At 47.5% G+C, this 15,030-nt stretch overlaps 1 protein-coding gene across 1 annotated transcript; it reads left to right on the forward strand.

Annotated features, from left to right (window-relative positions):
* The first annotated feature begins 5,431 nt into the window (after positions 1 to 5,431).
* On the forward strand, positions 5,432 to 8,909 carry LOC144139163 (uncharacterized). Its single transcript, XM_077671599.1, has 3 exons — positions 5,432 to 5,516; positions 6,676 to 7,374; positions 8,652 to 8,909. Exons 1-2 carry the CDS (start codon positions 5,511 to 5,513, stop codon positions 7,360 to 7,362), a joined length of 693 nt encoding a protein of 230 aa, XP_077527725.1. The 5' UTR covers positions 5,432 to 5,510; the 3' UTR covers positions 7,363 to 7,374; positions 8,652 to 8,909.
* The last annotated feature ends 6,121 nt before the right edge of the window (positions 8,910 to 15,030 follow it).

The raw sequence follows: 15,030 nt of genomic DNA on the forward strand, positions 1-15,030 counted from the left end.
CATTAGTGTGACATTTTCTAACGGACGTTGGGAAAAACAAGGTGACAATGTGCGCACATCATGATGACGGTGCGTGGTGCATGGGCGGTTTGCAAGGTGCCCCAGAATAGCGTGTCTTTTAATGACGCCCACATTATATTTCTGCTGTTATCACGCAAGGTTTTCAATGATGCATTCCAGTACTACTACTGCCCACATGACGACGAACCAATCTGCGCAGAGTTATGTATCATTATCAGCCGCACAATGTGCGCCATGCCCGCCGCTATCACTCCCATTAAATACTACAACATCAAACGGATGGCCACCGGAAAACGGAGGCATGTCCCACACTCATACAGCTCCTTCATCCTTGGCGGCCGACATATCGATATCTTGCCCTTGAGTTTTTTTATGACCCAGCAGGTCTTGGTATTTCCTGATTTCCTGCAGCCATAAATTCTTTCCTCAGCAGGGCATTGTTGCATTGCACATGTGTTGTACATCATTCGCTTTATATATATGACGACGCAAGCACTTTATTCTCAAAACCAGTCGGTTGTAATGCCGTTGACGCCCCCTTCCACCTTTCCATAAAAGCGATTCCTTTCGATTTGTTTGCAAGCAAAATTTTACGTAACCAAAAGTCACTTTTAGAAACCACTCACCAAACGAAGTTTCCGATAAGAAAAACCATAAAAGAAGAGTAGAAAAAACGGAACAAGGAAATCTAGAATCCGTGTGCCGAAGGTGCTGTAGGGCTGTCTTTGATCGTAAGATGCTCCTAGTATCCAGTAATGTTATACAAAAGAGAAGGCGTCTTCGCAGGTTACGCAATTTGGGTTTCGAAAGGAAAAGAACAGTTTTGATTTGGTCACAGGAAGAAAGCTGCGTAACGGAATCTCGGCAGGGGTCGGTGCTCGAGGCAACAGCAGCCAAAACGTTTATGGTAAAGTCAGCGCGTACCGAACCGGGGCACGATACGAGCTATCAGAGCCTACAAAGAGACGAGTTTAGTCGTAAAAATTGGCTTGCAACGGAAGAAATAAAATTCAGGGAAAGTCAGGCCTTGTTTCAACGCGAGCTGCAGTCTAAGTTTATTGGGCTTCAGAGCTCGAGGAGAAGTCAAAACAGACAATGAGAAAAAAGGCAAAAAATTAAAACAAAGAAGAGGCGTAGGAAAAGTAACTGTCGTAAAAAAACTCCGCCTGTCTGGATTAGGAGCAAATGTGTTTTTACGGCAGCGATCCTTTTAATGGCCGTACTTGGTACGCAGCGCAAACGTTTCATCCGTACGCTACCTCCCGCCATCTAGGAAGAACATCTAAGAGAACCCTGGCAGTTTTTTCTGGCGCCGTTTTTCTTCCATCCCACTTCTGGAGCAGCTTTTTGGGCGTCGCTTCTACAAAACAGGGTACACGTCAAGGGCACCTTGAGGTTGCAGAAAAAAAACACTTCTGTTGAAACCTTATGTAAAGAGGAGATGGGTATCTAGGCAGCAAAATACAGAGACTACGACAAAGACTTTCGGCACTGCTATCATATTTTGATGCGATGGATACGTTGAAACATTTCAGGCAAACGGTAGCAGAGCTTTGTTAATTGGAAGTGCAAGTTAATTGATTGATTGAGCGAAGCACAGTGGTTGATTTACGTAAGCCAAGAGCCTGACGACCCTTTCGTCTAACTCGATGTTAGTAAGTACGCCGTGCAAGATTCCAATTATTGGTTCCGTGTTCAAGTGAATTACCATTCTATGCCGTAACTGAGTAACTCACTTTTTTTTGCAGCCATCCTAGATTTGATCCCGCAGGGATCAACACTTTAAGTTTGGAATTTCAAGCGATCGGACAAATCTTCATTTTAGCTCAGTCGTGTCCACGACAATCTCTGAGTGGAACCACCTTCCTACTTCCATCACGTCAGTCAACAACGCGGCTAACTTCAGGACGATCATACAGGCGTGCCCTTTTTTATGTTGCTTCATTGTATTGTTTGTAAAAATATTTTCACTCCTCCTTTCTGTGACGCATTACCTTGAGAGTACATAAATACACAAACAAACAAACAAATATATAAGAAATAAAGAGTCTGTTGGCGCTAGTGCTAAAGCTGAACGCATCCTGGTCGCGAAACTTTCTAAACGTAAGGAACCCATCGCGAAGTGTCGAAATGTCAGCGAGAAAGCAGGTAACATCGTACGCTTAGTAACGAGTGCAAAGAGAACCTAATTCGTTCCCCCGGAGCTCCACCGACTGTGTGCCCTTACGATTGCGCTCCACATTAAGGCACCTTGTGAGTGACCACCCACTAAAGACTATAGGACGCCATTGTAACGTGACCCAGTCAGCCCTAAGGAAGGAACCAAGCTGGTTCCAAAAAGCCAGGTTATTTTCCTATATTTTGAATGGAGTTTGCTATTTTATTTCTTAAAATTATTCTTAAAACACACAGGGACGAGTGGCTGGCTTACCCGTAAAATGATGGTCGGGCAGGCGGGTCAGGTGCTTGATTGGCACGCTGAGTGTGCCAATTGTCCGGTAAGTGAACGAAGGGTGACCATGAGCTACAACAGTAGTTGCTGCAGTTGATCGGCACCATGAGAGGTCAAGACAGTTTAGGTGAGGATGCGCTTGTGGGCCCGGAACGTCTAAATATTTGTGCGCCACGTACTCGAAAGTACCGGCAAGGTGTACTGCACAAATGCAAGTGCATTATAGAGTTGCAACAGTGACATGCCTGGTGCACGCTACGTCTTGCTGCCTATAAACTCGTAAAGATGTGCCACCGCAGACGTCGTCTTCTTTAAAGAGCCTACGTAGCGCTCCAAGAAAGGTCTGTGTCAACGAACGCGTGGAGAAACTTTGGATTTTTACACAAGGCACCCTTTCGCCATTACAACAGAGTATGCGTGGCACGTGTTCATAGGCTTTCACGTAAACGCAAACACTGCACATTTTCCCCTTGGATATTTCACCCCCTATTTATGGACACCGCAGTTAGTCATGTTTGCGGCCTTTTGCAGCAGCACAGGAAACTGGACTTAAATGTGCGTTGAATAGATCTTCAGCGTTAAACAGAACTTGTGTTATATAGAACTGCCCCTTAATTATCTTGCACAAATGTTTCGTAGCTGGCTCTTGAAGGTAATGTGACAAAAAATCGTTAACCAGAACCCAAATTTTCCGACCACCGCTTAAACTGGACCGAAACGGACTCGTTGAGGTCTTTGAGCCTTTTTTAGAGCCTAGACACCACCGGTTTGATCGTGGGACGACACCTGCGCATGCGTAATAAGCAGTTCACATGCTCAAAATTTTTCCCAACAAGAAGATCGTTTGGAACTGTTTCTTCCGCGCGGTTTGAGTATAGCTGGCGCATAGTAAAAAACTGCTGTGGGCGAATAAGCAAGCAAAGAGAAAGCGTTTTTTTATGGTACACTAAATCGCTTTTCCCACTCTATTTTACAGGCCGAATAAGTAGTTGGACTGCGTGTTATTTCAAACTCTGGGAAAAAACCACGTGCTCCTAGGTTTTGTGAAATGAAGTTTGCGCCCACGCTGTACCGTTCTCCATATTCCGGAGATTACGCTTCGTGCATTTCGGAACCTATTCTATCTTGAAATGAAACTCCCGATGAACGGAACCTATTTTCCTGGCCAGTTAGGTCCCGTTTATCGGGAGTAAATGGTATCGTTAGCGCATATCAACATGTGAACCGTGCTTCAAAGGCAAGTTGCCAGGCCGAACAATGTAGGGCTCAGGACCCCACCTTGAGCTACACCCCGACGGGTATATTGTGCTGATGGGTCCTCTCCAGTCATTACAACAAAGAATCACCTCTTGTTTAAAGTATTGAATTAACAGTAACCACAGCGTTATCGTTTCATAATAAACTGCGGTTGCGACGGTACTACTGTCAGGCAGAGGCGTAGGCAGGTTGGTGGAACCAAGTGCGTTAATTTTAATTAAATTAAAATCATTTGTGCTCCACTTATGCAAAAATATAAAGCCAGCTGGCTTTCTCGGGAGCCATATGACAGCGACTACCAGGCGTGAAGCGCTCTTTTCCACGTAGACCTGAAATTTTATGAGTGACTACAGAACCGTTCATACATTTTATGCAACGGCACTATCTTCTCGACATATCTATTTTTTGTTCTTGAGCTACACTGCGGAGGTTGCATCACTTCAAGGGGGCGAAAATGCACGTGGAAACAAAAAAAGTCTCGGCAACCACACGAGCCGTAATTGAAATAACAGAGGTAGCAAAAACAAGAAGAAAATCAGCGGGCAGCGAACCTGGCAAAGCAACAGAAAGCGCGTCCTTCACCGCGAAACAGCTGTCCACGCCAATCTCACGCTACCGGGACTCCGCTCGGGCATCAGCGAGTCAGGCCTAAGTCATGGTGCGCCGCTACGGTAAGTGGCTACGGCACCATCCAACTTTTTCCTTTTAGGCCCGCGTACTCTTCGCATCGTTAACGGCAATATTGGCTAGAAGAACCGTGTTGACGACGTGAGATCGCCCGTGCTTATCTCACTTAAAAAAAAGGCGGGGAAAAAACGCATCTCGAGGCGGCTGCAGTTCTTCCTTGGCACCAATTCAGGGGAAACGTCCCGACCGCACGCACGAAATTAAATATCGCGCCAGATTACTGCGACGCCTTCGAGCTCTCCAAAGCGACGATATCCTGCGGTTGATGAGAAGGGGGTAATGGATACGGCAGGTGCTGGTTTGGTGACTCGATGCCCTTATCGCGGCAAACGGGAACCCGGAGACGAAAACGGGAGGTATGTACCGCGGAGCCGCATGCGTATATCCCATGAGTGATTCCGTCGGCAATGCCGGGCACGCACTCTTGATGACGATCGGAAGTTCGGCTGTGGGACGGGATGGTTCTAGGTGTTTTCCCTCGGCACGAAACCAATGAGCCTCGAACGAACTTTGGGAAGCTTGTTTGGGCTTGATCAGACCAATGCGTCAGTCCCATGATGCATTTCGTCTTTTCCCTACATTGGTACGCGGTTTGGGACGCGGGTTGAAAAATTCGAAGTAAACAAAACGGAAACGATCGCTAAGGAAAACACACGCCCCCTCCCACCGCATGCACGGCGGGTGCAGCGGACGCCAAACGCCGGAGTGATCTGGTCGTCGATAACCCACTTTCAAGAGCGCCGACGCGGAGGTATCAAAAACTACCTCGCGCCGAGAGAGAGTGACAGCGACGAAGGGGGGAAACGGGCAGTCTCGCCAGTCCCTCCAAGATAGGAAAGCCGAATAACGCTTTCGCCTTGCACAATGTCAAACGTTCCGGGGTCCGCCTTTGTCCGGGCCAACCTTTCTCAAGGTGGCTGGAAGCACGCGTAGGATCACCCCTCCTCTCCCTCGCTGCGTCCGAGGAGGCCTGAAAGGGTGAGGCCCGATCTACACTCAAGGGGCCCTCGGGGACACCGCTATATAAGCGATCGCCGGGCACCGCACAAGCAGGCACATTTGGTCTTCCGACTCAACCGCAGCCACTAGAATCATGCTGGTAAGTCCGACTGCGGCCCGGAAGCAGCCGTCCTGTCTCCTCCTGGGTGGATTAAGCTTCTTCTGCGGTGGTGCACCGTTCGGCGATGCTCGTCTTGGAAACTTCGTACCGTGATACTGAAGCACAGCAGCGATGGATTTCCGGAAGGATGATTGGGAAGAGCAACCCATCAACGATACGTTAGGTTTAACTTGGTTCTAAACGGATTTTGTCTCCATCTTCTTGGATCATGTGTCGAGGACACGAGCAAAGCATCTTTGAAAATCCGGCAGGCAGTTTTCTGATTGAAAAAAGTTAGCTCTATAATGTACGCCCTTATTCCCTCGCAAAGGATTCTAAATGTATCTTTAAACAGCTGAACGATTTGTCGGTTGGGCAGTCCATTTGAATAGTATACCTGGCACGAACAAGCGAGAAAGTAACGTTTTCAAGCTTCAACCTTCTTTTGGTCTTCAGACGTGCAGCGTTATTAGGTAAGGGCAAGATAGCCCGACCCAAGCAGACGCATCGCTTCATACCGCAACAGCCAGTGTTCTTAGATAATGGACAAGACAAAGTCCAGGAGCAAAATTTTTTCATGAACCTTAATTGTACCCTAGTAATTACCTGTTCAAACTTATACTTAACTACGCTTCGGGGATATCAACGAAATACACAAGCCATATCTTCCACCAAAACTAAGAACTCTGCAAGGATCAGATGGATTTAAGCACCCTAAGACTCAATTTGTCACCTCATTGTTTTTAAGGTAAACTGCAGACGTAAATTCTCCATGTTGGGCATATAAAATAACATATGTCAAAAAATTTAAATTCAATCACGGAAATTTAACGAGTGCTGCTTTTCCACTATAACAAAGTAACAGTAAGTTAGCTTTTTAACATGGAAAATTTAGAAAAAACTCAGAGAAGACAATTAACACAAAGTTAGCTTGCAGCCTTACATTTCAATAACGCTCCCATTCAAACAAAACATGAATTCATTAGGTATGTACAAACACGCCCAACTGTCAACCATAGGGCAGCACTAATGACGTTGTTTTTGATCCGCAGGCTAATGGAGCTTTACGGTCGTTGAATCTGAGGCCGTACGTGCAGTGATCACATTATTACAAGTTCCTGTCACTTAGAACATGTCTTGGCCATTGATGGCTTTGCAGAAACTCGCCGTCTTCCTCGCCCTTGTGGCCACCTGCCTTGGCGGCTATACCGGCGGCCTCGTCGGTGGCTACGGTCTTGGCTACGGCTACGGCCTTGGTCACGGCTATGGTCTTGGTCTTGGCTACGGCCACGGTCTCGGCTACGGCTATGGCCACGGTCTCGGCTACGGCTATGGCCACGGTCTCGGTCTTGGTCTCGGCTATGGCTATGGCCACGGCCTCGGATACGGCTACTCCGGTCTCGGCCACGTCTTCGGTGGCGGCTTCGCCGCTCCCGCCGCCGTCGTCCACCACGCCCCAGCTGTGGCCGTCGCCCGCCCGGTTGCCTACGCCGCCCCCATCGCTGTGGCTCGCCCCGTGGCCTACGCTGCTCCAGTGGCCGTCGCCCGCCCCGTGGCCTACGCCGCGCCGGTGGCCGTCGCCCGCCCCGTCGTCCACGCCGTGGCTGCTCCCGCCGTGGCCGCTGTCCACCACACTGTCCACCACGCCCCCGCTGTCGTTGCCGCGCCAGCTGTCGCCGCTGTCCACGCTGCTCCCGTCGCCGCCTACGGCGTCGGATACGGACACGGTCTGAGCTACGGTCTTGGCTACCACGGACTCGGCTACGGTCTTGGCTACGGCTATGGCCTCGGCGGCTACAACTACGGTCTTGGAGGCCACCACTACGCCATCTACAAGAAGAAATAAGCTGCTGGAATGGTGAGTTACATTGGGGGTATACACTCCAAACGATGCTCCATTTCGGACGGTAACTTATGAAGTAGAACTAAAGACAGTGTTTGTTACGCTAAAAAATCTGTTCGTAAGTCTTTTCCTCATTATGCAGCGGCTGGGCCCAAACCTCATTCATCCTTCCAGTGGCTAATTAGAAACGGGATCCGGAAATTGGAGTGAAGCCAACATGCACCTTCGTGGTTGCAAAGGCGCGGGTCGCTGCAAGTGCCAAGGGCAAATTATCTACGCTTGGTTCAGACCGAACACTGATTATCTCATCTGGCCTCCCTTCCATGGCTAAGTACCTGAACAATTATAGATGATAAGTTTTAATCAAAAAGCAGTGGTCATTTTTGGCATGCCACTTTTTTGGTTTCTGTTCCTATTTCCTGCCATGGAATCGGCTTTTTGGCAGAGCTCGTGTATGCGCGATTATTTGCAAGAAGTCAAGGTAAATTGTAATGATTAGGAATATATAAAATGCCTCTAAACATGAAGGATAACAGCTCAGAAGTAACGAGTATGTAAATGAAGCGATTAGAGATTTGTCACAAGTTGTGTCAGCAGAGTTTAGGAATACGTTTACTTGCGGGTGAGAGAGCTTTCATTTGTACCTAACTCTCGCCACTTGAATGTTATTTCGAAAGAGTTATTTGACTATTTCTGGTACATTTCACCAATACTGATTTTTTTGTTTTGTTTCCGTGACCACCTGCTTACGTGAGTGGATATGTGTTTGTAATTTTCAAGCTCTGTTATGAAACTACCACTTAGCAGATGTTACTTAAATGTTACCAGAATTTTTGAAGAATGTACGTTGCACTGTTTATTTGTTATACATCCTCTTTTTGACTGTTAGTATTCCGTGGGAGCCCAGGTCACGTTTTGTCTTTCGCTCCTTGTAAAGTTTCTCAAACTGAAATTTTCGTCAGAAACTTTTGCCTCTTGCGACGGTTATTGCTTCATGCCTGTCAGGCGTGTCATTACCTTTGAAAGTATCTCATGACCTTCAAGAGCTACTTGTCACCTTTTGATATAATTGAATTGAATTGAATTGAAATTTATTCCGGAACAATAAAATGTTACAAGGATGACCGGTAAAACCTTTAAATGAGATACACGCACAACAAGTCTCCTCAGCAAATAGGCGGATTCTTACAAACAGGCGGAGTTCTTTTACTGATATGCAGGATACGTCCCTGTTTGTTGTGGTTACTATACGGTTTAAAACAGTAAGTAATCATTCCTACGTTGTTTTCCAGAAACATGGCCCTGGCACTGCATCGCCGAGCTCCCGAAAACCTTGTTGTTTCCGGCAGTTCCATCAGCTCTGGCAACCGCAGTTCGTGGCAGCAGCAGATCTCCCGAGTCTCAGCGCGCCCGCAGCCGTCTGGGAGAGCGGTTACATCTCAAGACGCGCATCTTTCAATGTAGAAATGTTCTTACCTTAACGTGCACGTCGGCGTTTCGGTTGTCATTACCTCGAAATACAACTATCTTGTCGAACTTTGCCCGTGAAACCTGCCTTTGTGCTCTGTTTTCTATCTGGAGTGAAAGCTCCACTACCACGATGCCCCATTGGTCGTTCATCACGTCGCAATGACCTCTAGCCACCGGAGCGCAAGTGTTGCAGGTGTTACGTCCCGCCACGGGATCCGCTGCTGAGAGGCGTCATAGCTGCGTTAGCTCGGAGGCTCGCCGCTACGGTACCACGTGACTAGGCCACGGTTTGACGGCTGCTTCGCCGGTGCTTGGTCGCTCAGTGTCACCATGAATGGCGTCCCGGCTGGGCCGTCTGCGCCAGCACTTCGCAGCAAGCGACATGCTGAATACAACCATCTATTAGATATATTTCGTCAGCAGGCTGCGAAGAACCAAGCATCTGTGCTGCTTCCGCGCAAAATTTTAGCGTTTCCAGCGCCAAGGCGTCTGCGATTTTTCCTTCCCTTGTTGCCTCCTCAACGGGGGTGCAGCTTCGAACAAGTACAAGGCATTCCGATAACCTTCCCCACCAGAAAGCTCTTGTATGGTTCATGAGTATTAAGTTACAGTGAAATGTATGCCACCGGTAGAGGGCAAACTAGGAGTTCTCAGGACTCAGGAGGTCCCCACCTGCCAGTTTCTCGACCGGCAAGCCCAGTTTTTACCACGAACTTCCTTTCATTTTGCCTGTTCATTTTGCCTGGTATCTGGGTTTGTTTAGCCAGTGCCTGCAAGCAAATTTATTTGCAAATAAATCTAGGTATTTCCAAATTTATATATAGATACACAAATACATAAATACATAAACAGACAAAAAAAACATTTGCAAATACACAAACCGAATGCTCTAATGCTTGGTGGTCACCACTATTCGGCACAGAATACTAGGAAGACCGATCGTACGCAACCTTAAATGATTGTAGTGCCCGCTAAGGCACCAAAGTACAAAACCCACGGCTTATAGCGTATTTTTGATTTTCTGCGTTACGCTGTAGTAAACAGATTTGCGCGGCTAAGTATGGCTCGGACTTTCAATCGCTGTAGTACAAAAGTAAATAGCAGCAAGCTAATAAATTTAATGTGACGAAATGAAATCAACGAGGCGTAAGTTTACCCAAAAGTAGATTAAGAATATGGCACAAAAATAACTTGTTAGTCATTTTCTTGCGATTCGCTGATGGCGCAATAGCAACAAAATATTGGTTCAGCGGACGCTAGAAATTCGCAGAACATGTCATGTTAACCTCGCAATTTTTGTAATTTCGCATCGGTCTGGAACAACCCTTCCTTATATTGACCCAGCGGGTTATCGGCTCGCCAAAGGACCCCCGTAGTTTTTAGCCACGTAGATACAAAACCAGAACAACCAACGTTATCCATCAGATGCTGTAATAAATATAGAGGTCACCAGGTCCCGTGAGAACTCTCGTATACGGCCATGCATACGCTATTACATGGCGCATATGCTTGCGGGAAATTTGGTCATAAATGAACAGGCTCAGAAAAACGTGCGGACGATAAGCATTGAGGGACATCTCGATTTGACAAATCTGCTTTGGTGATTCTCGCGTACCGTATATGTACAGAAACTGGGCAGCCCATTTGACCGGTATGTGGAGACATTTTGTCCCCGGATAGAACAAATTGGCAAAGCTTGCACAAAGTCGCGCGAGGCTTGAACCATAACGAAGCTGCATGATTTCTTTCTGCGCAAGCAATGAAAGGCACACCACCACGCACTGCATTAGGTTTGAAATTGTTTATTTAAATGCTACGTCGACGCTTTTCATTGTGGTAGTAGTTGTTTCATTGATTGTGGGGTTTAACCCGCCGACGCAACGCAGGCGATTAGGCGCGCCGTAGTGGAGGGCTCCCGATTGATTTTGACCACCTGGGGATCTTTAACGTGCGCCGAAATCTCGCACACACGGGTGTTTTCGATTTTCGCCTCGATCAGAAAAGCGGCCGCCACGGCCGGGAATGGAACCCGCGACCTCGTGCTCAGCAGCGCAACGTGGTAGTAGTTGTTATCGTCATATCCATGTATATCGTTGTCTTTTTTGTGCATGACTGGTGGGCCCGGCTCGTTTTGCACGCAGGATTTCATATTTTTCCCAAAGTGGAATGCGTATACATGCGCTAGAACCGGGGGCAACCGGTTTCGTGAACTGGGTGTCGGGGCTAGCTGTCTTGTGCTCCCAACTTGAAGCACGCGCGCACGTGAACTGTTTTCTTGGTATTATTTTGCGAGCGCCACGCGCAAGCCTGGACGACGCCGGGTGCACCTCGTAAGGCCCGTGCTCACGTGCGTGGTCAAAGGAGGGAGTAACTATGAGCCGGGTTTTCCTGTGATGCCGCACACATTACGGCCAGGAACGGCAGCTCCGCTGTTAAGAAAATGGGTACCTCTTGCACACTGAAGAATGTCAATGAGGCTCGGTGATCGGTTCAGTCCTGTTCCTAAAGCGATGTAAAAAAAAAGAACCCCCAAACTTATAGCTGAAAGGGTAGCCTTGCGTAAAAAATGGCCGCATATCTGCTTGCTTCGCGGCAAATGTAGTCAAAAGACGACATTCTTCCTCTTTCCCTGTCACGTAAATGCCTGCATTATTCTCCCTCTCAGCTCTCATAGTGTTCCTCTCACTTCTCGCTCCTCTTACAACGCACGCTGCGGAGGTGGGCTCAAGTCAATCCAATTTTCCCGCGTTTCGCGGCTGGTATTCCATCTATTGAGACCTTTTGTTAATGTTGCACCTGACGCTCGAGCCACGAGCCCAGGGGTTGTGCCCGAACCCTTTCCGGTATTTTGCGGCTGAAATATTAATTCCAATGCAACTGCCCGGCAGCGTATTCCCAAACCATATCCCGTAGGGGCCCAGGCCGACCACACCCCCTAAGCAGGGGCGCAGCCAATGAGATTAAAAAATTGCAATTTTTTAACCTCCTTGGACGCAGCACCGTGACGTCTCTACCTATATGCGCGCGACTTCATGCGAGGTGGATTTTTTTCTTTTTTCCCCCTCCCCTCGTTTCGGCTGCTTTGCGGGTGGCCGATGGTTTCGCTCCGCGCAACTTGTGTTGTACTATTTATATTTTTATTCGTGCAATTTCTTGTTTATACATTTGTATACTTTTTTGCGTGTGTGTGGCTTGCAGTTGAGGAACGAGCTGTGGCACAATGCTGGCGAATTAAAAGGCGAGACACTACAGAAATATATATATATATATATGTGGTAGCTAAAAATGCGTCGCAGGAAACAGACACAAACTGCTCATCTATACCTATCAGTGGATCTCTAAAAGTGACAATTTTTTTCGCTCTTTGGACTCCGAGATCACTATCGTAAAAATAGTGCGCCAAGGAGATAACTTTTTTACTTAGTTTTATCTCTGCTGCGACTACCGTGACTTCAAGCTCACGGGCAACTACTCATTAGTCCCAGCAAAAAGAATATGCGTATCTGACTGAGTGTAACACTGCATTAAATGAGAGGCCATGGGGCCCTGGGGGAGCAAGGATGAAGAGAAAAGGGGACGTCACAACTCGCACAATGAACACAGTTGCAAGCTTGGGGTCCTAATCGCAAAATGAACACATTAAAGTCAGTCAGTGGCAGCAAAACGCACAGTTCACACTTAAATGTACAGTTCACACTGTGGACAATGCGGTTCACACTGAAAACAGTGCACGCTGCAGACAGTTCACATTGTATACCGAACGGGAAAGTCGGCCAGGCTGCTACACCAATTTGTAGAGTCTGTTTTCAAGGGCGTACTAGGTAATTGCTTCTAGTGCGGTGGGATCGTCACGGACCCGACTAACATGTTCCGGTTCAGTCGCAGGTGCGGGACCTAGAGCGAGACCTAAAGCTGGTGGCGATTACGGTCGAATAATGAACAGAGCCAAATTAAGTGGTAACGATTTGGTGTGCCTTCCCTATTACAGGGGGGGCATCAGCGCCATTCGGATCCTGCTGGAGCTGTCTATTTATAAATAACGTATCTGATGCAGCAAAATCTCTGTGTGCATGAAGCACAAATTGTTAAAAATAACTAATCGACATTGGCAACAGCGTGAGTGGTAGCACGCATGATTACTGATATCAAGCTCGGCCTGGTGGCTTCAGTGAAGAAACTGTGGTCAATAGCCCTGTACAGAAGACATTTATCAAACTCCTCGAGTACTTCAGTTGCTGTACAACCCAACTGTTACTTAGCCCTTGGTTGGTATTTATTTTCGATATTGTTTCCCTAAATTGTTATGACCAGCAGTGTAAATTATGCAGAATTCATGACCGAGTGTAAAACGTGTACGTTTGAGCTGGTGTCTTTCCTATCAATTTATCACCCTTGCAAGAACGATTCACACCTTCAATTGCTGTTAACAAAATGTCAATGTTTTCCTTAGTGGCACTGTTCCTGATAAAGAATAATGCAATGAAGTAATGTTAACGAAATTCAATGTAATAGTGCTTATGAAAGTGCCAAAATGTAGGAGCTCATGCAGCTGTAATATTTCGCAAGAGTAGGACAGTTTGTAAATGTAGTCATTGGTAATTGGCTGCATTTCGTGTAATCCTTACCTGCAGCACCGAATCGTGTTTTAAGCTTTGTATATAGTGAAAGAGCACCCAATTCAATTGTATACCCTTCTGTGTGCTGTAGAATGAGCTTTCAATGAGGGTGTTTGCTTTCCGGACCGTGTATAATTGCCACATGCGCGTGAAAGCGTCCATCCGCGCGCGCGCACTTCGAGCACCGAGTCGAGCGCTTATTTAGGAACACGATCGGAGGTCAGCGTCAACTTGCAGGTGCGCAAGAAGAGCGCGGAGAGATCAGGGGCTCAGGTACAGAAGGCTAGCTTCTACCACATGTGCGTCAGCTTCCCCAGCGCCGCAGGCCAGCCCCGCCCACGGAGCGAAACCATCGGCCGCCTGCCAAGCAGTCGAAACGAGGGGAGGGGGAAAAAAGAAGAAATCCACCACGCATGAAGTCGCGCACATATAGGTAGAGACGTCACGGTGCTGCGTCCAAGGAGGTTAAAAAATTGGAATTTTTTAAATCTCTTCGGCTGCGCCCCTGCTTAGGGGGTGTGGTCGGCCTGGGCCCCTACGGGATATGGTTTGGGAATACGCTGCCCGGCATGGTATTGCGTAAGTTGCGCCCACATCTATTTTTAATTGAAGGAAAACTGGATGTGCCAGGTATGTACTCATGTTTCGCCTCCAATACCCTTAATCATTAAAAAAAAACGTTAGTCTTTTTTGGGCAACTTAAACGCGAAAATTTAGGTCTGTGTGTGTGTGTGTGTGTGTGTCTGTCTGTCTGTCTGTCTGTCTGTCTGTCTGCCTGTATTGTCTCCCTCGATTCAGCAGGCTGGACAAAGTTAAGGCAGACGCTGAACAATGGGTTTATATACCCACAGCCAAATATAAGCTTCTAAGTCCGGTGGAACATTCATTCTTCTCAACATTGTTGAGCCGAAACAAAATATTGCGCATATCTGAGGCAGCACATCTCTACATAAGTGACGTTCGCAAGTATGGTTTATTTATTAAAAAAACGCCCAGAAAAATACAAAGCGGTCGCCCGCGGGTTCTCCAGTGACATTTTAAGAAATAAAAGGGCAACAGTTACGAAATGTTTCGCTAGATAGCTTTCACGACCCGCTTGGAACGCCCGTGGAGTAGGATGCCTCGATTGACGCGCGTCTCCGCCGTACGGCAGCGCTGGCATCGAGGCATTCGGCGTGGAAATTTAAATTGACTTGAGCAAACCCCTAGAGTGTTTATCTTGGGAGGAGCGAGGCGGGAGACGAACAGCATGAGAGGTGAGCGGGAAAGAGAAGGGAGACATTTACTTGGCATGGGTGGCGCCAGACGATTATCCTCTTTCGTCGACATTTGCAACGAAGTGAGCATATACGAAGTGAGAATTTGCAATAAAGTGAGATTTTTTTACGTGAACAATGTCGAAAAGTATGAACCATGCTTCCATACCTCTTGCCTTGTTGAGATATGCTTTGACTATAATTGCTTCTTTCCTCTGCCGAGCTTTGGGAAAGCGCCTTGGCCAGCACCGGTGTGGGCGACCAGCTTCGGATCGCCAAAACGGCTGTCGATGCCGCCCGCGCTCAAGGCATCTTGGACTAAGGACGCC

Source organism: Haemaphysalis longicornis, unplaced genomic scaffold, assembly GCF_048455015.1.
Source record: "Haemaphysalis longicornis isolate Haplotype H1 unplaced genomic scaffold, Haemaphysalis longicornis Haplotype H1 scaffold_5, whole genome shotgun sequence".
NCBI lineage: Eukaryota > Metazoa > Arthropoda > Arachnida > Ixodida > Ixodidae > Haemaphysalis > Haemaphysalis longicornis.